We start from the raw sequence: 17,540 nt of genomic DNA on the forward strand, positions 1-17,540 counted from the left end.
TAATGGGCTTGGGCAGAGGGACTTTGTTATAAAAGTGAGCATGTGCTCTTTCTTTTTTTGCTTCCTGGCTACCATGAGGTAAGCAGTTTTACTCCACAATGCTCCCTGCCATGATGTCTTGCTTGACCACAGGGCCAGAAACAACAGAGTTTAGTGACCATGGTCTGAAGCTTTTGAAACTGTGAGCCAAAATAAATTTTTCCTCTTTAAGTTGATTTTGTCACAGCAATGGAAAACTGACTGATACATTTTCTGATCATGTGAAGGTCTGGCTGAGGTTATTCAGTCATTCAAAAGGTTCTGTAGGCCATTTGAGTGCCAGTTCTATGTTCCCTGTATCACATCCATACATACCTTTTTGCCATCTCATAGGTGATTGGGCCTCATTTTTAGAGAGAGCCACCATTGTGGGCTGGGGATGTAGCTGAGTGGTAGAGTGTTGCCTAGCATTCATGAGACACTGGGTTTGACCCCAGTACTTGGGAAACAACAACAACAACAAAAACAAAAAACAAAAAAACAAAACAAAAAAAAAAAGAAAGAAAGAAAAGAAAAGTCTTCCTAGAATTTAGAAGATACTGATTTCCTCCTTAATCTGCCTCACCAGGATACTGTGAAACTTCAGCAAGTATTAAAAAAAAATACTGCAAATGACAGGGATGGGTGATTATAAAGAATTATTATAACTCGAGAGAAACAAACACACCCAGAGAAGGTAAAAGCATTTGCAATAAAGAAATGTCCTTCAGCAGGTCTATTATGTCTTACATTTGAATTTTATTAGGCATTTGTTTATATCGAAAAGGCCAGAGGGAGACTTACCCTTCCATCCGGAGTCCTGGGACCAGTGTAGGGAGGAGCTTCACCCATCAGAACTGGCCAGACATCAAAAAATTCCTAGGAGTGAAAGAATCAATAATTAGGGGTTTTGAAAATAGGTAAAGAAAAAGAGATTAAGGAAAGAAGGTTAACAGATATGCCATCTGTCACTAAAATTTAGACCTGGGATAGCTTGCCAGGACCCAAACATGGAAAAACAGTAAGACTCACTAGCATCATTAACTGCTGTTAGGTGATAATTATATCTGCCCTATAAACTATTGATGAACAGGGCTTCAGACAAAACATTGGAGTCGAGTTGGGGCATCCTCAGTGTTGTGGGACACAAGAGGGAAAGCGGGGTCTCCCAGGACGTGCTAACTCGAGATTGAAGGTTTAACTAAAACAATTACCTTTTGAAGTATCATTTATAGTAGTGAAAAATAAGGAACAATTTAAATGTCCAACCAGAAGGACTAATTAAAATAAATATGGCACATAATTATTAACAATGATATTAGTAGATAATAATCTATTAGCAACCATATCACAAATGTGTGTGTACTGACTGAAATGGGTCCCAAACTGGGCATGGTGGTGCACACCTGCAATCCCATGGACTTGGGAGGCTGAGGCAGGAGGATTGCAATTTTGAGACCAGCCTTGACAACTGAGTGAGGACCTAGGCCTTAAGCAACTTAGTGATACCCTGTCTCAAAATGAAAAAACAAAAAGAACTTCAGTTATGTCTCAGTAAGTTCAATCCCAGTATTGAAAGGAAGGAAGGAAGGAAGGAAGGAAGAAAGGAAGGAAGGGAAGGAGGGAGGGAGGGAGGGAGAGGGGGAGGGAGAGAGAGAGAGAGAGAAAGAAAAGAAAGGCACAATGGTGCCAAATGTAACAGATAAATCCAACAAGAAAGGCTTACATCTATAAAATGAGGAGCTATTAAAGCAAGATAAGTAGGAGGTCATTAGCCAGAGGTTGTCTCTGTATTTTGGGATCCTGCATAGCAATTTGAATTCCTACGGAAAAAAAAAAAAAAAAAAGGTGCAACCTGACTTAGTATGTAAACAAAAACTCAATTTAGAAAGAATATACTTCATGGCAAATAGAAGTTTTAGCCAATCCCTGGCAACCAATTGATTGAATCACATACAAATCAAGCAAATGCCTAGCTTTAGGGAGCCAAGTTATCTCCATATTTCACCTTCTAGTTCAATCTGAAAAACCTCACTGCGCATGCTGTAGAGCAGATGTCTTTGGACATCTTTTGGTCCTGAGTGCTGCTTGATTCATGAATCATTTTTCACTCACGTAAGTTCTGTTAAATTAATTTTGTCCTATGATTTTCTTTTCACAGGGTCAAGACAGGCAGAGAAGAGAGAAAAGAGCCAGGAAAGGATCTGTATAGTCATGCAATCGCAGGAGGAGGAACCACTGGGACCACACACAGGCTCTGTCCTGCTACTTCATTGGTTTCCTTTGCACGCAGAGCTGCAAGCCTTCTCCTGGGTCAAGTCTAGGCCTGGCAGAGCAGGCCTCCAACCGCCTGGGCTGTTCATTAAGTTGTTAGTATGTAGTGACAAACTGTAATCTGTTAGTGCTGGATTATTGTGGGCAGGTCAACTGCACTTTCCCCCTACTTCTCTCCTGTTTGAACCCATTTATCAAGATGGTTTGCTTATTCTAATATCATCCCAAGGACAAGCACAAGGGAGACCATATGAAACCCAGGTTTCATGTCCTCAGCCTTCTGCCCAGTTGGGCTCTTTTTCTGGATGACTAACAACAGAAAGAAATTCTGTTCTGGATGAAAACGTAAACTGGGGCCCACCTGAGCCCTGCAACCTGCTTGCTGCTAGATATACTGAGATAAATAAGGCACAGTTCATGCCTAGAGGAACTTACCACATCATGAAGGAGACAAGCAAGTACTCAGGTAGATGGAGTAAAAACTGAAAACAGTAATGAAAGGCGTACAGAGGCCAAGAAGAGCCCAGAAGAACAAGTACATGGGGCTGATGCTCTGTGTGATGGCTGATGGATCTGAAGACTGTACCCAGGAGAAGAGAAATGGCCAAACAGGGTTGGGTGGAGAGTGGGGCATATTTCTGGCTCCTCCCTTTTTTCCTCTCTCCCCTCCCTTTCTTTCTTCTTTTTGTTCTTAATAGCTTTATTGAGATATAATTGACATATCACAGACTATGGTTTGGATATGGTTTGTGTATATCCCTAGATATACACATCTAGAGCAGATGTCTTTGGATATCTTTTGGTCGTGAGGGCTGCTCGATTCATGAATCATTTTTTACTCATGTAAGCTTTGTTAAATTAATTTTGTCCGATGATTTTCTTTTCACAGGGTCAAGACAGGCAGAGAAGAGAGAAAAGAGTCAGGAAAGGATCTGTACGGTCATGCAATCTCAGGAGGAGGAACCACTGGGGCCACACACAGGCTCTGTCCTGCTACTTGGTTGGTTTCCTGTGCTAGAGACTTGGTCCCCAGTGCAGCAGTGTAGGGGTGGTGAAACCCTTAGGAAGTAGAGGCTTGTGGAAGATGGCTAGGTCGCGTGCGATGCTGCCCTTGTGATTTAGTTTTTAATGGATCCCAGTTAGTTCCTGAGAGAGAAGGTTGTTATAAAAAGAGTGAACGTGGTCCCTGGATCTTTCTGGCTTCCTGTCTCACTATGTGATGTACACATGCATTCCCACCATTGTGAAGCCATCTGCCACCAGTTCCTTACCAGAGGCAGATTACAGATGGTAATGCCCAATCTGAGACTTTCATCTCCAAAACTATGAGCTAAATAAACCTCTTTTCTTTAAAAAAGTATCTAGCTTTGTGTACTTTATTATAGCAACAGAAATTGGGCTAAGATACTATACCATGAATCCACTTAAAGTGTACAATTCAAGGACTTTAATGACTTTTTCATATTGTCAGTAGATAAGTAAAAACTTAGCTACCTGGGGGAAGGTTCTGAGAGTGGTTGCAGGTAGTCTAACCTCTCTTTTATTCCACATATTTTTATTGGTACATTATAATTACACATAATAGTGGGATTCATTGCTACATATTCATATATGCATATGATATAACAGTATGATTTGGTCAATGTCATTCCCCAGTATTTCCCCTTTTCCCTCCTCCAGCCTAAACTATTTTTAATTGCTACATTGTTCCATCTTCTGGGGATGACTAACTCAGAATATTCTTGCTTAACTGTGGTTTTCCTTTTGAGAGGGAGTTCAAGGTTGAGAGTGCGGAATCCTACAGCACGGAGTGTGCTGGGCCTGAAGTCAAGTCCTGCTGCAAACTGGGCACCTGAAAATGGAGACTTTTGAATTGGACTACTCAGAAGGGTTTTTCGTTATTGTTTTTTTGTTTTTGTTTTTGTTTTTGCAGTCCTGGGAACTGTATCCAGGGCCTTGCATATACTATGCAGGTGCTCTACTACAAACTTTACTGCCAACCATTTTTATTTTATTTTGAGACAGGGTCTCAAAAATAAGTTGCATAGGCTGGCCTTGGACATATGATCTTCCTCCTTCAGCTGGAATAATCAGGATGCACCCAGTTTGGAAATTCTTTTGATTGGGTTGTGGATATATCTCAGTAGTAGACTGTGCACTTTGTATGCATGAGGTCCTGGGCTTAATCCCTAGAACTGCAAATAAATATGCTTAAGGAAAAAGAAGATCTGGGCACTTTATTATGGGTGGTGCACACCCATAATCCCAGCTATTTGGGATTAGGATCACTTGAGCTTAGGAGTTCTAAGGTATCCTGGGTAACAGTGAGATTCTGTCAAAAAAAATTAAATTAAAATTAAAAAGGAAGGAAGGAAGGAAAAGAAATGAAGTTTCTTTATCTATTTGAACCCAGGACCTTTCATGTGCAAGGCAAGTACTCTGCCACTGAGTTAAAACCCCAAACCTGAGGGTAGGCTGTTCTTTAAGTGGAGAAACATAGAAGGGGAAAAATGTACCACTCTCTCACATCATACACATACTTAATTTCAAGATAAATTAAAGATTAAACTATATTAACCAAAACTATTAGGCTGGGCTAGCCCACACCTGTAATCCCAGCAGTTTTGGAGGCTGAGGCAGGAGGTTCACAAGTTTGAGGCCAGACACTGCAATTTAGCAAGACACAGCATCAAAGTAAAAAATAAAAAGGACTGGAAATGTAGGTCGTAAAGCACTCCCTGGGTTTAATCCCCAGTACCAAAAACAACAACCTAAAAATCTACTAAAACTCTAAAAGTCAACATGAGATTTTTTTCAGATCATCTTTATAATATTGGCAGTAAGGAAGTTTTACTAAATAAAAGCTAGAGCTCAAAAGTCCTAAAATAAAATTTAAATCTTCTGTAGGTGAAAGATGTCATAAATAAAGTTAAAATGTAATTCACAAGGAAAAAAGTTTGCAGCACATGTTATAGATATCTAATCTCCATCATACATAAAGCACTCTGAGGAATCAATAAGAAATAGACAACTCTTAAAAATTGACATGTGATATGTCTGGGAAGTACATGGAAAAAGAAAAATCAAATTACAAACATATATGACATATTTCCTCTTACTAATAATCAGTGAAAAAACAACTGGAAGAAAAAAGACACCAGTATTTACCCATAGGAATAGGGGGAAAAAAGTATGATGTCAAGAATTGGTAAGAGTTTTGGTAAATAAAACTCTCACGCAGTATGAATGACAGTGAAAATTGTTTAGTCCTTAAAGAAAAACTTTTGGGAAAAGCAAAATAAAAATTAGTAATTTCACTTCTATAGCTCTATAGACATTTTTACTTAAGTATATAAAGACTTAACTTTATGTTGTTATTGCAGCATTGTCTTTAATTGCCAGAATATTTACAAATACATTTAATGCTCAGCAATAGGGGAAAGGATAAATTACTTATGTCATGTCCATACTATTCAAAAACCTCAGATAAATTCATATGGTCTACAGAAAAAAAGGGGGGGTTTACTTTGGTTAATCATGACATCTTGTTTCAAATCAATCCTCTAACAGCATCGTAAAATCTGGGGTGTGTATGTAAAAACATTGATTTAAGGAATCAGAGCTAGCAAGGCAGCAAGGACTTAATGAGCCAAGATCCCAGAAAGGTGGGAAATCCAGTGATAGAAGCCCGATATCAGATTCAACTTTCCATTTCAACCCACTTGTTGACACCAAAGTTGTTGAGAAGCTAAGAAAGTGAGTAAAGTTGACAGATGACTCACTGGGCAAGAAGGACAAAATTGTAATTCAGGGTCAGTCAAGGAAGAGAAATCCTTGAAAACACCCTAGGCTGGGATCCACACCCTCCTGCAAAGTTTATATCCTGGAGTAAAAGTGAACAGGAAGTAGACCAACTCTCACAGAGACTGCAAACCAGCTTCAAAGCAGCATAATCCCTGGTTGGATTAAGGTGCTATTTAACCTAACTGCTTGCCAGAAGTAAAAATCATCCATTTTGGAAGAAGATAACATCATTCCAGAGTTTCAAATCATCTCTATAATTTTTTCATACATATCTCTAATGTTCAAACAAAAATGATAAAAAAATGTGAAAGGTGAGAATTAAGTGAAAAATCAAGAGGAGAAACAGATCATAGAAGCAGGTCTACAGAAGGTATTCACAGATATTATTGCTCTTGGACACAGACCCTATCTTGTTTTTTTGTGTTTGTTTGTTAGTTGCTGAGACTGGCCTTGAATTTTTGATCCTCCTGCCTCAGTCTTCAGAGTAGCAAGATTACAGGTGTGTGCCAAAGTGTTGGGCTCAGATACAGATTCTAAAATAATTGTGATTATGTCTAAGAAATTAAATATAATATAGAGTACTGGGACTATAGCTCAGTGGTAGAGCACCTCCCTAGCCTGCTCAAAGCCCTGGGTTTGATCCCTTGTACCACAAATGAACAAAGGAGGGAGGGAGGAAGGAAAGAAAAACAAAGGGAGAAGATTTTTTTTTTTTTTAATGGACACAATGCCTTTACTTTATTTATTTATTTTTATGTGATGCTGAGGATCAAACCCAGTGCCTCACACATGCTAGGCAAGTGTTCTACCACTGAGCCACAGCCCCAACCAAAGAGAGAGAGAGAGTGCTGAAAGAGAGAGAGAGAAGGAATAAAATGGAAAGTTGAAAATTAAAAAAAATACTTAAAGACTGGGGATATAGCTTAGTAGTACAGTGTTTAGCATGTGCAAGGCACTGGGTTTTATCCCTAGCACCAAGAAAAACAAAAATTTTTTAAAATTAAAAAATTAAAAATAGCTGAAATGAATTCAATATAAAGTTTATAGTCAATTAGACACAAAGAGAGGATTAGTAACTAATGGAAGACAAATCAGAAGACATTCAAATTGAAACACAAATATATGAAAGGATGGAAAATACAGAAAAACATATAAGAGACATAAGACATGGTGGAAACATCTAACAGATAACAAGAAACTTAGAGGTATTTTCATAACTGGGAAGCATGTTTACAAACATAAAATCAAGACAGTAGGTATTGTAGAAAAGATAAACATACCAATGAGAAAAAATACAGAATTCAGAAACAGACCCCCACATACTTGACTGATGATAAATGTATGTTAGGGAAATGATCTTTTCAATTGAACAGTGGGGAAGAATGATCTTTTCAATAAAAGGTACTGGGTCAATTGGCTATCCATATGGAAAAATCAATACGTGCCATACCTCACACGATACGTTAAAAAAAAAACTTATGTAGATTGTAGAACTACATGTAAAAGTTAAGACAACATAACTTTTAGAAGTTGACATAGATAAATATCTTTATGACCTTGGAGGCAGAAAATAGTTCTTAAGTGGGGCAAGAAAAAAATCGATAACCATAAAAAAATTGATAAACTGGGTTACGTTATAATTTAGAACTTATATTCATCAAAACACACCATTAAGCCTGGTGCAGTGGCACATGCCTATAGTCCCAGTGGCTCAGGTGGTTGAGACAGGAGGATCATGAGTTCAAAGCCAGCCTCAGCAACTTAGTGAGTCCCTAAGCAACTCAGCAAGACCCTGTCTCTAAATAAAATATTTAAAAAAGGACTGGGGATGTGGCTCAGTGGTTAAGTGCCCCTGGGTTCGAACCCCAGTACCCAAACAACAACAACAACAAAAACACCATTAAAAGAATGAAAGCAGGGAGTGGGAGGAGATATTTGTAATATATCTATCAACAGAAGACCTGTGTTCAGAATTTGTAAATAATAGCTACAAATCAATAAAATTTTTAAAAAGGCAGCATAATTTTTAAAAATGGGGGAAAGATTGGAACAGTTACTTCACAAAAAAAGGATATCCGAATAGCTAGTAACCATGAAAAAGTGTTCAACCTCATAAGTCTTTAGGGAAATACATGTTACTATCAAAAAATAAATAATGCCACATACCCACCAGAGTGGAAGGTTAAGAAGAATGACAACACCAAGTATTGGAGTGAAAACCCTATACATTTCTGGTGGAGTACCAAATGGTACAATCATTTTGAAACTCAGATGGGCAATAGCTTCTAAAGCTATTACCCCCAAATGCTACTCCTAGGTAAATACCTAACAGAAATAGGTACAACTGTGTCACAAGAGACACACACTAGAATATTCATAATAGCAATATTCATACCATCTGAGATCTGAAAATTCAAATGTCCATCAACAGTAGAAATCAATAGATTCATTGTGCATTATTCATATGATGGAACATCCCACAAGAATAAAAATGAATATACTAATGCTACATAGAGCAATGAAGATGAATCTTACAACCATGTTGAACAAAAGAAACCGGGCATAGAAGAGTATGTGTTGTATGATTCCATTTACATGCACCTCAAAATAGGCAGAACCAATATGGTGTTCAAGGTCCAATAGTGGTTACCTTCAGGGAGGCAATTGTGGCCTGGCAATACTGCCTAATTTTGATAGTGATAACACAGGGATGTTCACTCAGTGGTAATTCACTGAACTATAATACACCTAGAATTAGCACCTATAATTAGTCTCATTTCTGTGTCTATGTTATACTTCAATATAAAGTCTTATTAAAAAGAATTAATATATACTGATATGGACAGATGTTTATATAACACTAACAAAAGATGCAGACTAACATAAAATGTGGCCTAGCAATTTTACTCAGTTACTCAGAAGATTCTGATGAACTGCCAAATTTGGGGACCTTTGGACTAGACTAAACTGGTTTCCAATCCCAGATTCTGTGATGCTCTCCACTCCGTATGAGGAGGGTGTGCAATGGCCAATGCACCATGCTCAGCAGGACAAGGCACACAAAAGGAATTTAAGTCCTGTACCTTACGTGGTAGATACAAAATGGTAAATCCGGATAATAGGAAGCTCTCTCCTAAAGCAGGAAACAAGTAGCCTCAGGAGGTAGAGACATTTAGAGAAAGGAATGGGAGAACTAATTTGGGAAAACAAAACTGAAAACCATTGCTTGGGATCACATTGAACTCTGCCTCCTTCACTGCATGTGGGCTGCAAATCTAGGCCCTGAGCATTTTAAGGGCCTGATGAAGCTTCTGTCTCCACTTCCATTGAGCCCTTGGGATCAACAAACCATGGGAAAGTGTTATGCCCAGCTTTCAGTACATTTTCTGAGAATTCCTGAAGTTGGCAATCTTTTTCTGGACTGCCAATCACTATAGAAACTTCTCACTCACCTTATCAACCTTCTTCTCACTTTCTTTTCCAAATGACCAGGGAATGTAGGCTTGTTTTAATTCACCTGAGTTCTAGAGTTACCTTTCCCCTTTAAAGGCCAGTATACTTGTCTTCAGTTAGGACTTGTGTAAAAATTTCACAACATGCAAACTCTCCAAACTCTTCCCTGTGCAATGGAATGTGTGACAAGAAAAGACTGCTTTTCTTGAAAATGTCTGACCTTGAAGTTTTCTCACCTTCTGCTTGGTCATGTCTAAGAGACCCACAGAGTATCTATCACAGTTGAGGAAGGCACGGACTGTGTACAGGGCTTTGTGAAACTGTCTCTCGATGTCTGTAAGTTCTTCAAAGACTTTGCTCCCGGACCAAAGTAGTATCTGCAGAAATACAACAATATATGCAGAGTTTTTGAGGCATAGAGCAGTAGTTCACTTAGCCAGACCAAAAAAACAAAAACAAAAAACAAACAAACAAAAACAAAAAACAATTCTGTAAAGTTTTTGAATTTGTTTCATCTAATTTACACGATAATCTGGAGAATTAGATATGATAAGTATTCCCATTTTATAGATTGAGAAACTGAGGCTTAGAGAGGTGAATTAACTGGTTTACACTGGGATCAACTCTTTTCACTTTTTCTATCTTATAGGTTGTTAATAAAAATAATGATAAAAAGGGTCTGGGAATGTAGCTTTGTGATAAAACATTTGCCAAGCATGCACAAGGCCCCAGATTTGATGCTCAGTACTGCCCAGAAAACCCCCAGAAAACTAGTAAATATTAACTGGATCCAAATGCCCTAAAATATTATCTCATTTGTGTGTGGGGGAAAGTTGTACTGGGGAGTCCACTTAGGGCCTCAAACACGCTAGACAAGTGAAACAGGATCTTGCTAAGTTGCTCAAAAGTTGGACAACTTATGATCCTCCTGCCTTAGCCTCCAAAGTAGTTGGAATTATGGAGCGTGACATCATGCCTGACCTAACTTACTACTGATACCAATCTTTTGAGAGTGGTACCATAATTGTCTCCAGTTTTCAAAAGAGAAGACTAAAGTTTAAAGACTAACTGATGTGCTCAGGGTGTAGGAGTAGTTAATTAGCAGGAATTAAAATCCAAGCTGTCTGACTTGAAAATTTGTGTACGTAATCACTCTGGGTTTCAGTTTTACAAACCTCCTCTACCTAATACCACTGGGGACACTCACTAGAGACTGTAGAATGTTCCCAGTCACCTTCATTACCACTTGCCCTACCAGCCCTGACCACGTCAATGCTTCAGTAAAACCACATGTCCCGTCCATTTCTAGAGCCAAACCCTTACCTGGCCACGCCGAGTCTCACAGTTGTACAGGTAACTCAGATGGTGTACCTTCATGAGTAGATTTGCAAAATTGAGGTACTTGAGAAGAATCTAAAAATCGAACAGTATAGGGAAAGCAGATAAGAAGGAAAAATCCATCCTCTGGCCACTTCCACCATCAGCGATTGTCTCAATATTTTAAAACCTTCTTCAGAGGCATTTGAGCAGAAGGATTACAGAATGCAGACTCATAAAATGTTGCATTATGAATGTAAAACTCACAGAATATAGAATGTTGATGCTGATGTGGGTATATTAATGACAAATAATTACTATTTACTGTAAAATTATCACCATTTTACAAATAAGAAAACAGATTCAGAGAAGCTATGTGACTTGCCCAAGTCAGTGACATATTGGAAAAGCAAGAACAATTATTCCTTCATTCCTGACTGCAAACCCAGTCTTCACCATTTTCCTCTCCCACCTCCTTCAGAATGCATCAGACCAGCCCCCTGTCTTACAGATGGGGAAACTAAGGCCAGCCAAATCACATGCTTTGGGGGACCTCATGAGCTAGGAGAAGGTGCCAGCACGGTCACCCCAGCAGCTTCTCAAGCCTTCTTACCTCTTCATCTGTCTTGGTGAAGTGGGATCCATCTACTTTATTCACAGCCATCATCACGGCCACCAAGTCTTTCCCATTCATTATGGGTGTAGCCAAAATATTCTTGGTCTTGTACTCTGTGAGGTTGTCCACAAAGTCACAAAAATGCTCATCCTGAGGGAAGGCAGCAACAAACATGGGCAGGCAAATGCAGAGCAAGGATAGTGAAACAACCCAAAGCCCCTTGTTGAGGAGGGAATGAAGACATTGCCGTCTGCTCCCCTGTGGCAAGAACAGGGCGACCAGAGATGATTCCTGCCAGAGGTGAAACCTCCAAAATCCAGAAGGTCTGAGACGTGGCCCACTAAGGTTTATGGAGAAAATGTGTGCAAAGCACGGTGGGGGCCGGAGGATGGGAGGGGGCGTTCTAGAGAGGAGGTTTGGAGGAGGCTTTTGAGACCAGGACAATTCAGTCCAAAGTCGAATCTTGAATGAGAATAATAATGACAATTACTGGCAAGTATTGTGCATGTCACTTTACCTTCATCATTTCATTTTCATGTCCTGCTATGGTTGGGATATAAGATATCCCCCCAGAACTCCTGTGTTAATCCAGGAGATGATTAGATTATGATTATGATTAATCAGTAGATTAATCCATTTGATGGATTAATAATTTAAGTGGACTAACTGGGTGATAACTGTAGGTAAGTAGGTTGTGGCTGGAGGAGTAGTTCACTGCGGGTGTGTGGTTGGGGTTTATATTTTGTCCCTGGTGAACAAAGCACTCTCTTTCTCCGCTTCCCCTCTGTTATGAGCTGAGCAGCTTTCCTCTACCACACCCTTCCGCTGTGATGTTCTGATTTACCTTGGACCCAGAGCAATGGATTTAGTCAATCATGGACTGAACCTCTGAAACTGAGTCAAAATTAATTTCTCCTCCTCTAAGTTGTTCTTGTTGGGTATTTTGGTCACAGCAATGAAAAGTTAACTAGTACATTCTTCCTACTAACCTTTGAAATATATACCATGAACCCATCTTATACAAGGGGGAACTAACTCAAAACTAATATGTGTGTGTGTGTGTGTGTGTGTGTGTGTGTGTGTGTGTATGTGTGTGTGTGTATGTGACTTCAGAACCTGTCCTCAGTTCTGCTGCCTCTCACAGAAACTGGGATATGGTTAGAGGGGGATCCAGGGCATTGAACAAAAGGATTTGTTATTTTTAGCTTTTCTAACAGTCTGGTTCAGGTACCACACAGTCAGTTCAACAGATATCCCCATCCCACAAATCTCAGTGGAAGCCCTACTATGTGTCAGACCTCTGCCAAACACCAGAAATATGACATGACTAAGAGTCAGGCCTCTCACAGATTAATCAATAATAGTAATAACAGGACATAGGACTTGGCTCAAAGCTGTGGGAATTCAGAAGAGACATCCCCTCCCCCACCACTGAAAACAGCCTGGGGAAGTCAGTACAGGTTGTGGTGCCGTCCATGTCTGCAGAATGAGGAAACAGAGCCCGGATTGTTGCCTTAAATTTGAAAGAATCCACCTTTCTGTTCCAGGAACCACCATGAGTTTCCAGCTTTCTGTGTTGCTTGGGACACAAGCCAACCCAAACATGCACAGTGCCTGCTGTTATGAGAATGGAAATTTATTTCATAGAGCCAATTCATAGAACTTTTCTGAAACTAAGTCTGCAGAATCTTTCCATGATTCAGAAATTCTGAGGGTGATGCTCTGCATTTTTTAATTTCTTCCAGTTAGAGTGGGATTAAATTAATAGACAACGGCCTTGTCAGTGAAGCTGTTTCAAACCAGGTGAAGGGTAAAGGAATTAAGAGAAGCAAGTAGTACTCTACTCGAATTAGCATTTGAGGATTAAGCAAAATCTCTAAAGACGCATTAGCCAAGAAGAGTTTTCTATGTCATTCTCTAAGGACACTGATGAATTCTGAGTACCAGTCAGGACGGGGCTTGCTCACATTCACTTCATGCGGTCAGTTTGCATCTGTCAGGAAAAGCAGACCCTTGAGCCTTGCCTGCATCTGAAGCAGTTGTTTCTAAATCCACCACAGCCCTCTTTCCCACTGATCTACCAGCCCTGGAATGTCCTCATGTGCCTTCCAGCTACAATGGACTGGCATCTACATAATCATTGTCATCCCTGTGTTTTCAGTATGTTCTAGACAACGGCATCATAGACTCTCAGATGATCAGAGGCAGAAGAGGACTTAGATGACATTTAGTTCAAACCATTTATTTTAAAGTTCAGGAATGAGAGGCCCAGCTAGGAAAAGCACAAAGTCACCCATCGATTTGGTTATCATTAACAAAGTGCCCTCTGTAGGCCAGGAACCGCCCAGAGCTTGGAGCCACAGCAGTGAACAAGAGGGGTGGACTTCTTAAAATTTATATTTAAATGGGAAAAACAAGCAAAAAGCAGGTACCTTGTAAGCATTCTCCCTCCAACTTGGGGTAATGGTTTTGAAGGAAATAAACTGGGCAATGCTTAGAAGGTGATGGAAGAGGTGACAGGCCGAAGCCACTTTGGTTAATGATGGTGGTCAGGGTGGTCTAGAGATGTAATGCCGAGCTGAGATCTGACAGGAGTCAGGCAAGGGGCACAGACAATGCAAGACAGAAGGTGGCAATGAGCTTGGTAGATCTGATAAACAGAAAGATCAGTGTAGTTGAAGCATCTAGAGGGAGAGGGAGAATGGAGGGCAAGGAAGTTAGGCAGGGGGCAGGGGCCACATTCAGCAGGACCTTGGAGAACATGGTAGAGTTTAGATTTTATTATTGATTTGTTTGTATATTTATTTATTTTAGAATTTAGATTTTAAAAAGCAATGTAGCACTGCTTCTCATTCCCAATTCCCAATTTCCTTTTTCAAACATTCACAGAGCTAAGCTTGATTGTATCCCATGATGAGAGCTTTTAATTATTTAATAATGATGTGCTAGGCCCAGAGCCAGATGAATCTCATATGGAACCTCATTCATTTACATTAGTCCTGCCACATAAAACTCTCATCCCCCCCATTTTATAGACAACTCCTTTGCTGCTAATTGGCAGTCACTCCACTCATTCATTCATTGACTTATTGGTTTATCCATTGATTTGCTTCCTTCTTTCATTCATTCATTCATATTTATTGAACCCTGACTCTGTATCAGGCACTAGATATGCCAAGACCAATAATATAGGAGGCTGGTCTTATGGGGTTCTCACAATATAGTAGGGTAATATGTAAAACATGAACCCACAATTCAAACCATAATATGAAACAGCCCTTCACAGATTGGGTGACACCTGGGGCCCCAGAAAGGGAGGGACTTGTCCTTTGATTGGTTTTAGGAGCTACTCAATGCACTGTCAGTAGTTAAAATCCCTCTCAGCTGTGGCTTCCCCTTTGGCAAAAACAGAGTGATGATGGCTCAGGTTCTTCTGGAGGTTTTTCTTGTCTAGTTTGCCAGATTCCAGGTCTCCAGGAGGGGAAGGACTAAAGGTGAGAGTCTTAGAATGCCAGTCCTCTTAGGGTTCAGCCTTCAGAAATGGGATTGGTGCTGGAGAAGGGCTGCTGTTTACTCATCCACTCACTCAATCAATTGCAAAGAGCACCTCATTCTGCTCCAGTCACCAGATTAGGTGCCCGTCACCTGTGGTGAATAAGACAACACTGTTTGGGGACAGACAGCTTCATGGGCTTTCCAGCTAAGAGAAAGGATGAAAGCTCAATATACTCATTAATACTGAGTGCCAAGTGGGGTTTGCAGATTTAATAAGAAAATATAGTTAAATTTGGATTTCAGGTGAATAATAAATAATTTCTAGTCATATGTTCTAAACATTGCATGGAACATATTTATACTGAAATACTACTCTTTACTTGTATAAAATTCAAACTTAACTGGCCATCTTCTATTTTACCGAGCAATCCTAATTGCAAGCCTTCCTAAGGAGACCCCAAGGATAAGTAGGAATTTTTCTAGGGTGGGGAGGTACATTAGAGCCATGGAAAACTCCAATCGTGTTTCACATTGCAACAACACAGCGATTGTAATTCTTCCCCAGTTTTTTGCCAGCACCAAAGGCTAAAAGTATAACTTGGTGTTCTGGAGACAACTCAGACCCCAGTCCATAACATGTTCCTCCTCCTTGGCTTAACTTCCAGTTTCTTCCTGTTTGGCAGCCAAGACTGTGTCCTGCCCAAACCCCAAAACTGAGTAAGATTTCCCAAGGAGGACAGAAGCAAACAACAGGCAAATGCTAAGTACCTAAGATTCACTGGCCTGGTCTGACTTCATCCTCAGGGTTGAATCACAGCTAGGGAGACTGTCCCAGGCCAAAGAGTTACCAGTGAAGGACAGGCGTGGCTTCCAGGGTGAACTTTGAGGGTTGAACATGAAGTAACAGGCCATCCCTTAGCATGGTGACTGGGGAAACCGTTAGGCTTAGATGTATGGAATCAGAGAACCTTTCTAAGATCCTCAGTCCCATAATGCCAGTCTATAGAAGCTCTCAGCCCCTCTGGTCTCTGCTTTCCCACAAACAGAATCTGAACTGAGAACTCCAGAAGGACAAGGCTAGATTCCTCTTCAGATTTCACACAGACCCAGGAAATTACCGTCACTTAAAATAAATCCTTAACCACAGAATAATAATACAAATAAGGAATGGGAGCCACCAGTGTGAGCCATTATAATGTGCCAAGAACAGTGTTAGATGAGAAATAATTATTTTGTTTATCCTTATAATGCTGTGCGGTAGCTATAATTATGCTTTGCTTTTTGCTTTTGTTTTTTGGTACTGGAGATTGAACTCAAGGGCACTTTACCACTAAGCTACTTCCCAGCCCTTTTAATTTTTTATTTTGAGACAGGGTTTTTTCTTAGTTGCTTAGGACCTTGCTTGCGTTGCTGAGACTGGCCTGGAAATTGCAATCCTCTTGTCTCAGCCTCCTGAATTGCTGGGATTACAAGCATGTGTCACCATGCCTGGCAACGAGTTGTTATCTAAAGCAAATTCCCTAAGTCCTCTGTGCCTGTTTCCTTATTTGTAAAAATGGAATTTATCAACATCTTTGATTTTTTTTTTTACTATATACCAGTCACTGTTCCATGTATAAATTTTAATTAATTTAATCCTCATAACAACCCTGAGATACATGCTAGTATTTTCAAACTCTTTTACCAGAGGAAACTGAGGCAGACTTTCCCAAAGTTGGGATGTCTCATTCGAGAGTATTACTAGGGGAGGGAAACTCAGCTTCCCTCTGCCTTTCTGGCTTCTTTGCCTGGGCTACAAATTAAATTTATATAAAATAGTCGAACAGGAGAAAGAAACATGTAATTACTTATATATGCACAGGAGTCCCCCAAAATAATGTAGGAGTCATAAGAAGGGTCAGATGATTGAAGCTCCTGAGCTACAGAAAGGAAGAGGGGCCCAAGGCTTCTCCTACCACTGTTTAATAAATTAGGAAACCAACCCAATCAGGTTAAATGATTTATCAAGGACATATTCTTAGAAAGTGACAGGTTTCACACCCAGATCTTATCAAAACCTAAGATCTTAACTCTCTGCTCTTTGATTAGAAATGACCTTTCTTAAATGACAACCAGTTCCATGCCCTCATTCTGTGGGTAAGGAGATAGTATAGAACAGCAGAGGGTTAAGATCATGGGCTAAAGGCCAGAGTGCAACCAAGCACACATGCCTGTAATCTCAGTGACTCAGGAGGCTGAGGCAGGAAGACTGCAAGTTCAAGACCAGCCTCAGCAATTATTATGAGGCTATTTTCCAAAACAAAAAATTAAAAAATGACTGGGGAATGTGGGTCAATGGTAAAACACCTACGTGTTCAATCCCCAGTACCAAAAACAAAACAAAACAAAAAAGCCAGATTAAATTCCCTGCCTGCTACTTTCTACTGTGTGACCCTGGGAAGGTTATTTAATATTTCTGGTCTTCAGTTTCATCATCTATAGGATAGAGATATTAAGAGTTATAACATGAGAATACTATGAATTCAGTGAGTGAGATAATCCTGTGGGGTACAATTAAAGTCTG

General features: G+C 39.9%; 1 protein-coding gene across 1 annotated transcript in view; it reads right to left on the reverse strand.

Annotated features, from left to right (window-relative positions):
* Pde6a (phosphodiesterase 6A) overlaps window positions 1-17,540 on the reverse strand; it is a 77,929-nt gene that overhangs the window by 57,925 nt on the left and 2,464 nt on the right. The window contains 4 exon segments of the mRNA XM_047555906.1: window positions 823-897; window positions 9,786-9,926; window positions 10,873-10,962; window positions 11,480-11,632. Coding sequence (XP_047411862.1) covers window positions 823-897; window positions 9,786-9,926; window positions 10,873-10,962; window positions 11,480-11,632 — 459 coding nt within the window.

This window comes from Sciurus carolinensis, chromosome 6 (genome assembly GCF_902686445.1).
Source record: "Sciurus carolinensis chromosome 6, mSciCar1.2, whole genome shotgun sequence".
Classification (NCBI taxonomy): Eukaryota; Metazoa; Chordata; class Mammalia; order Rodentia; family Sciuridae; genus Sciurus; species Sciurus carolinensis.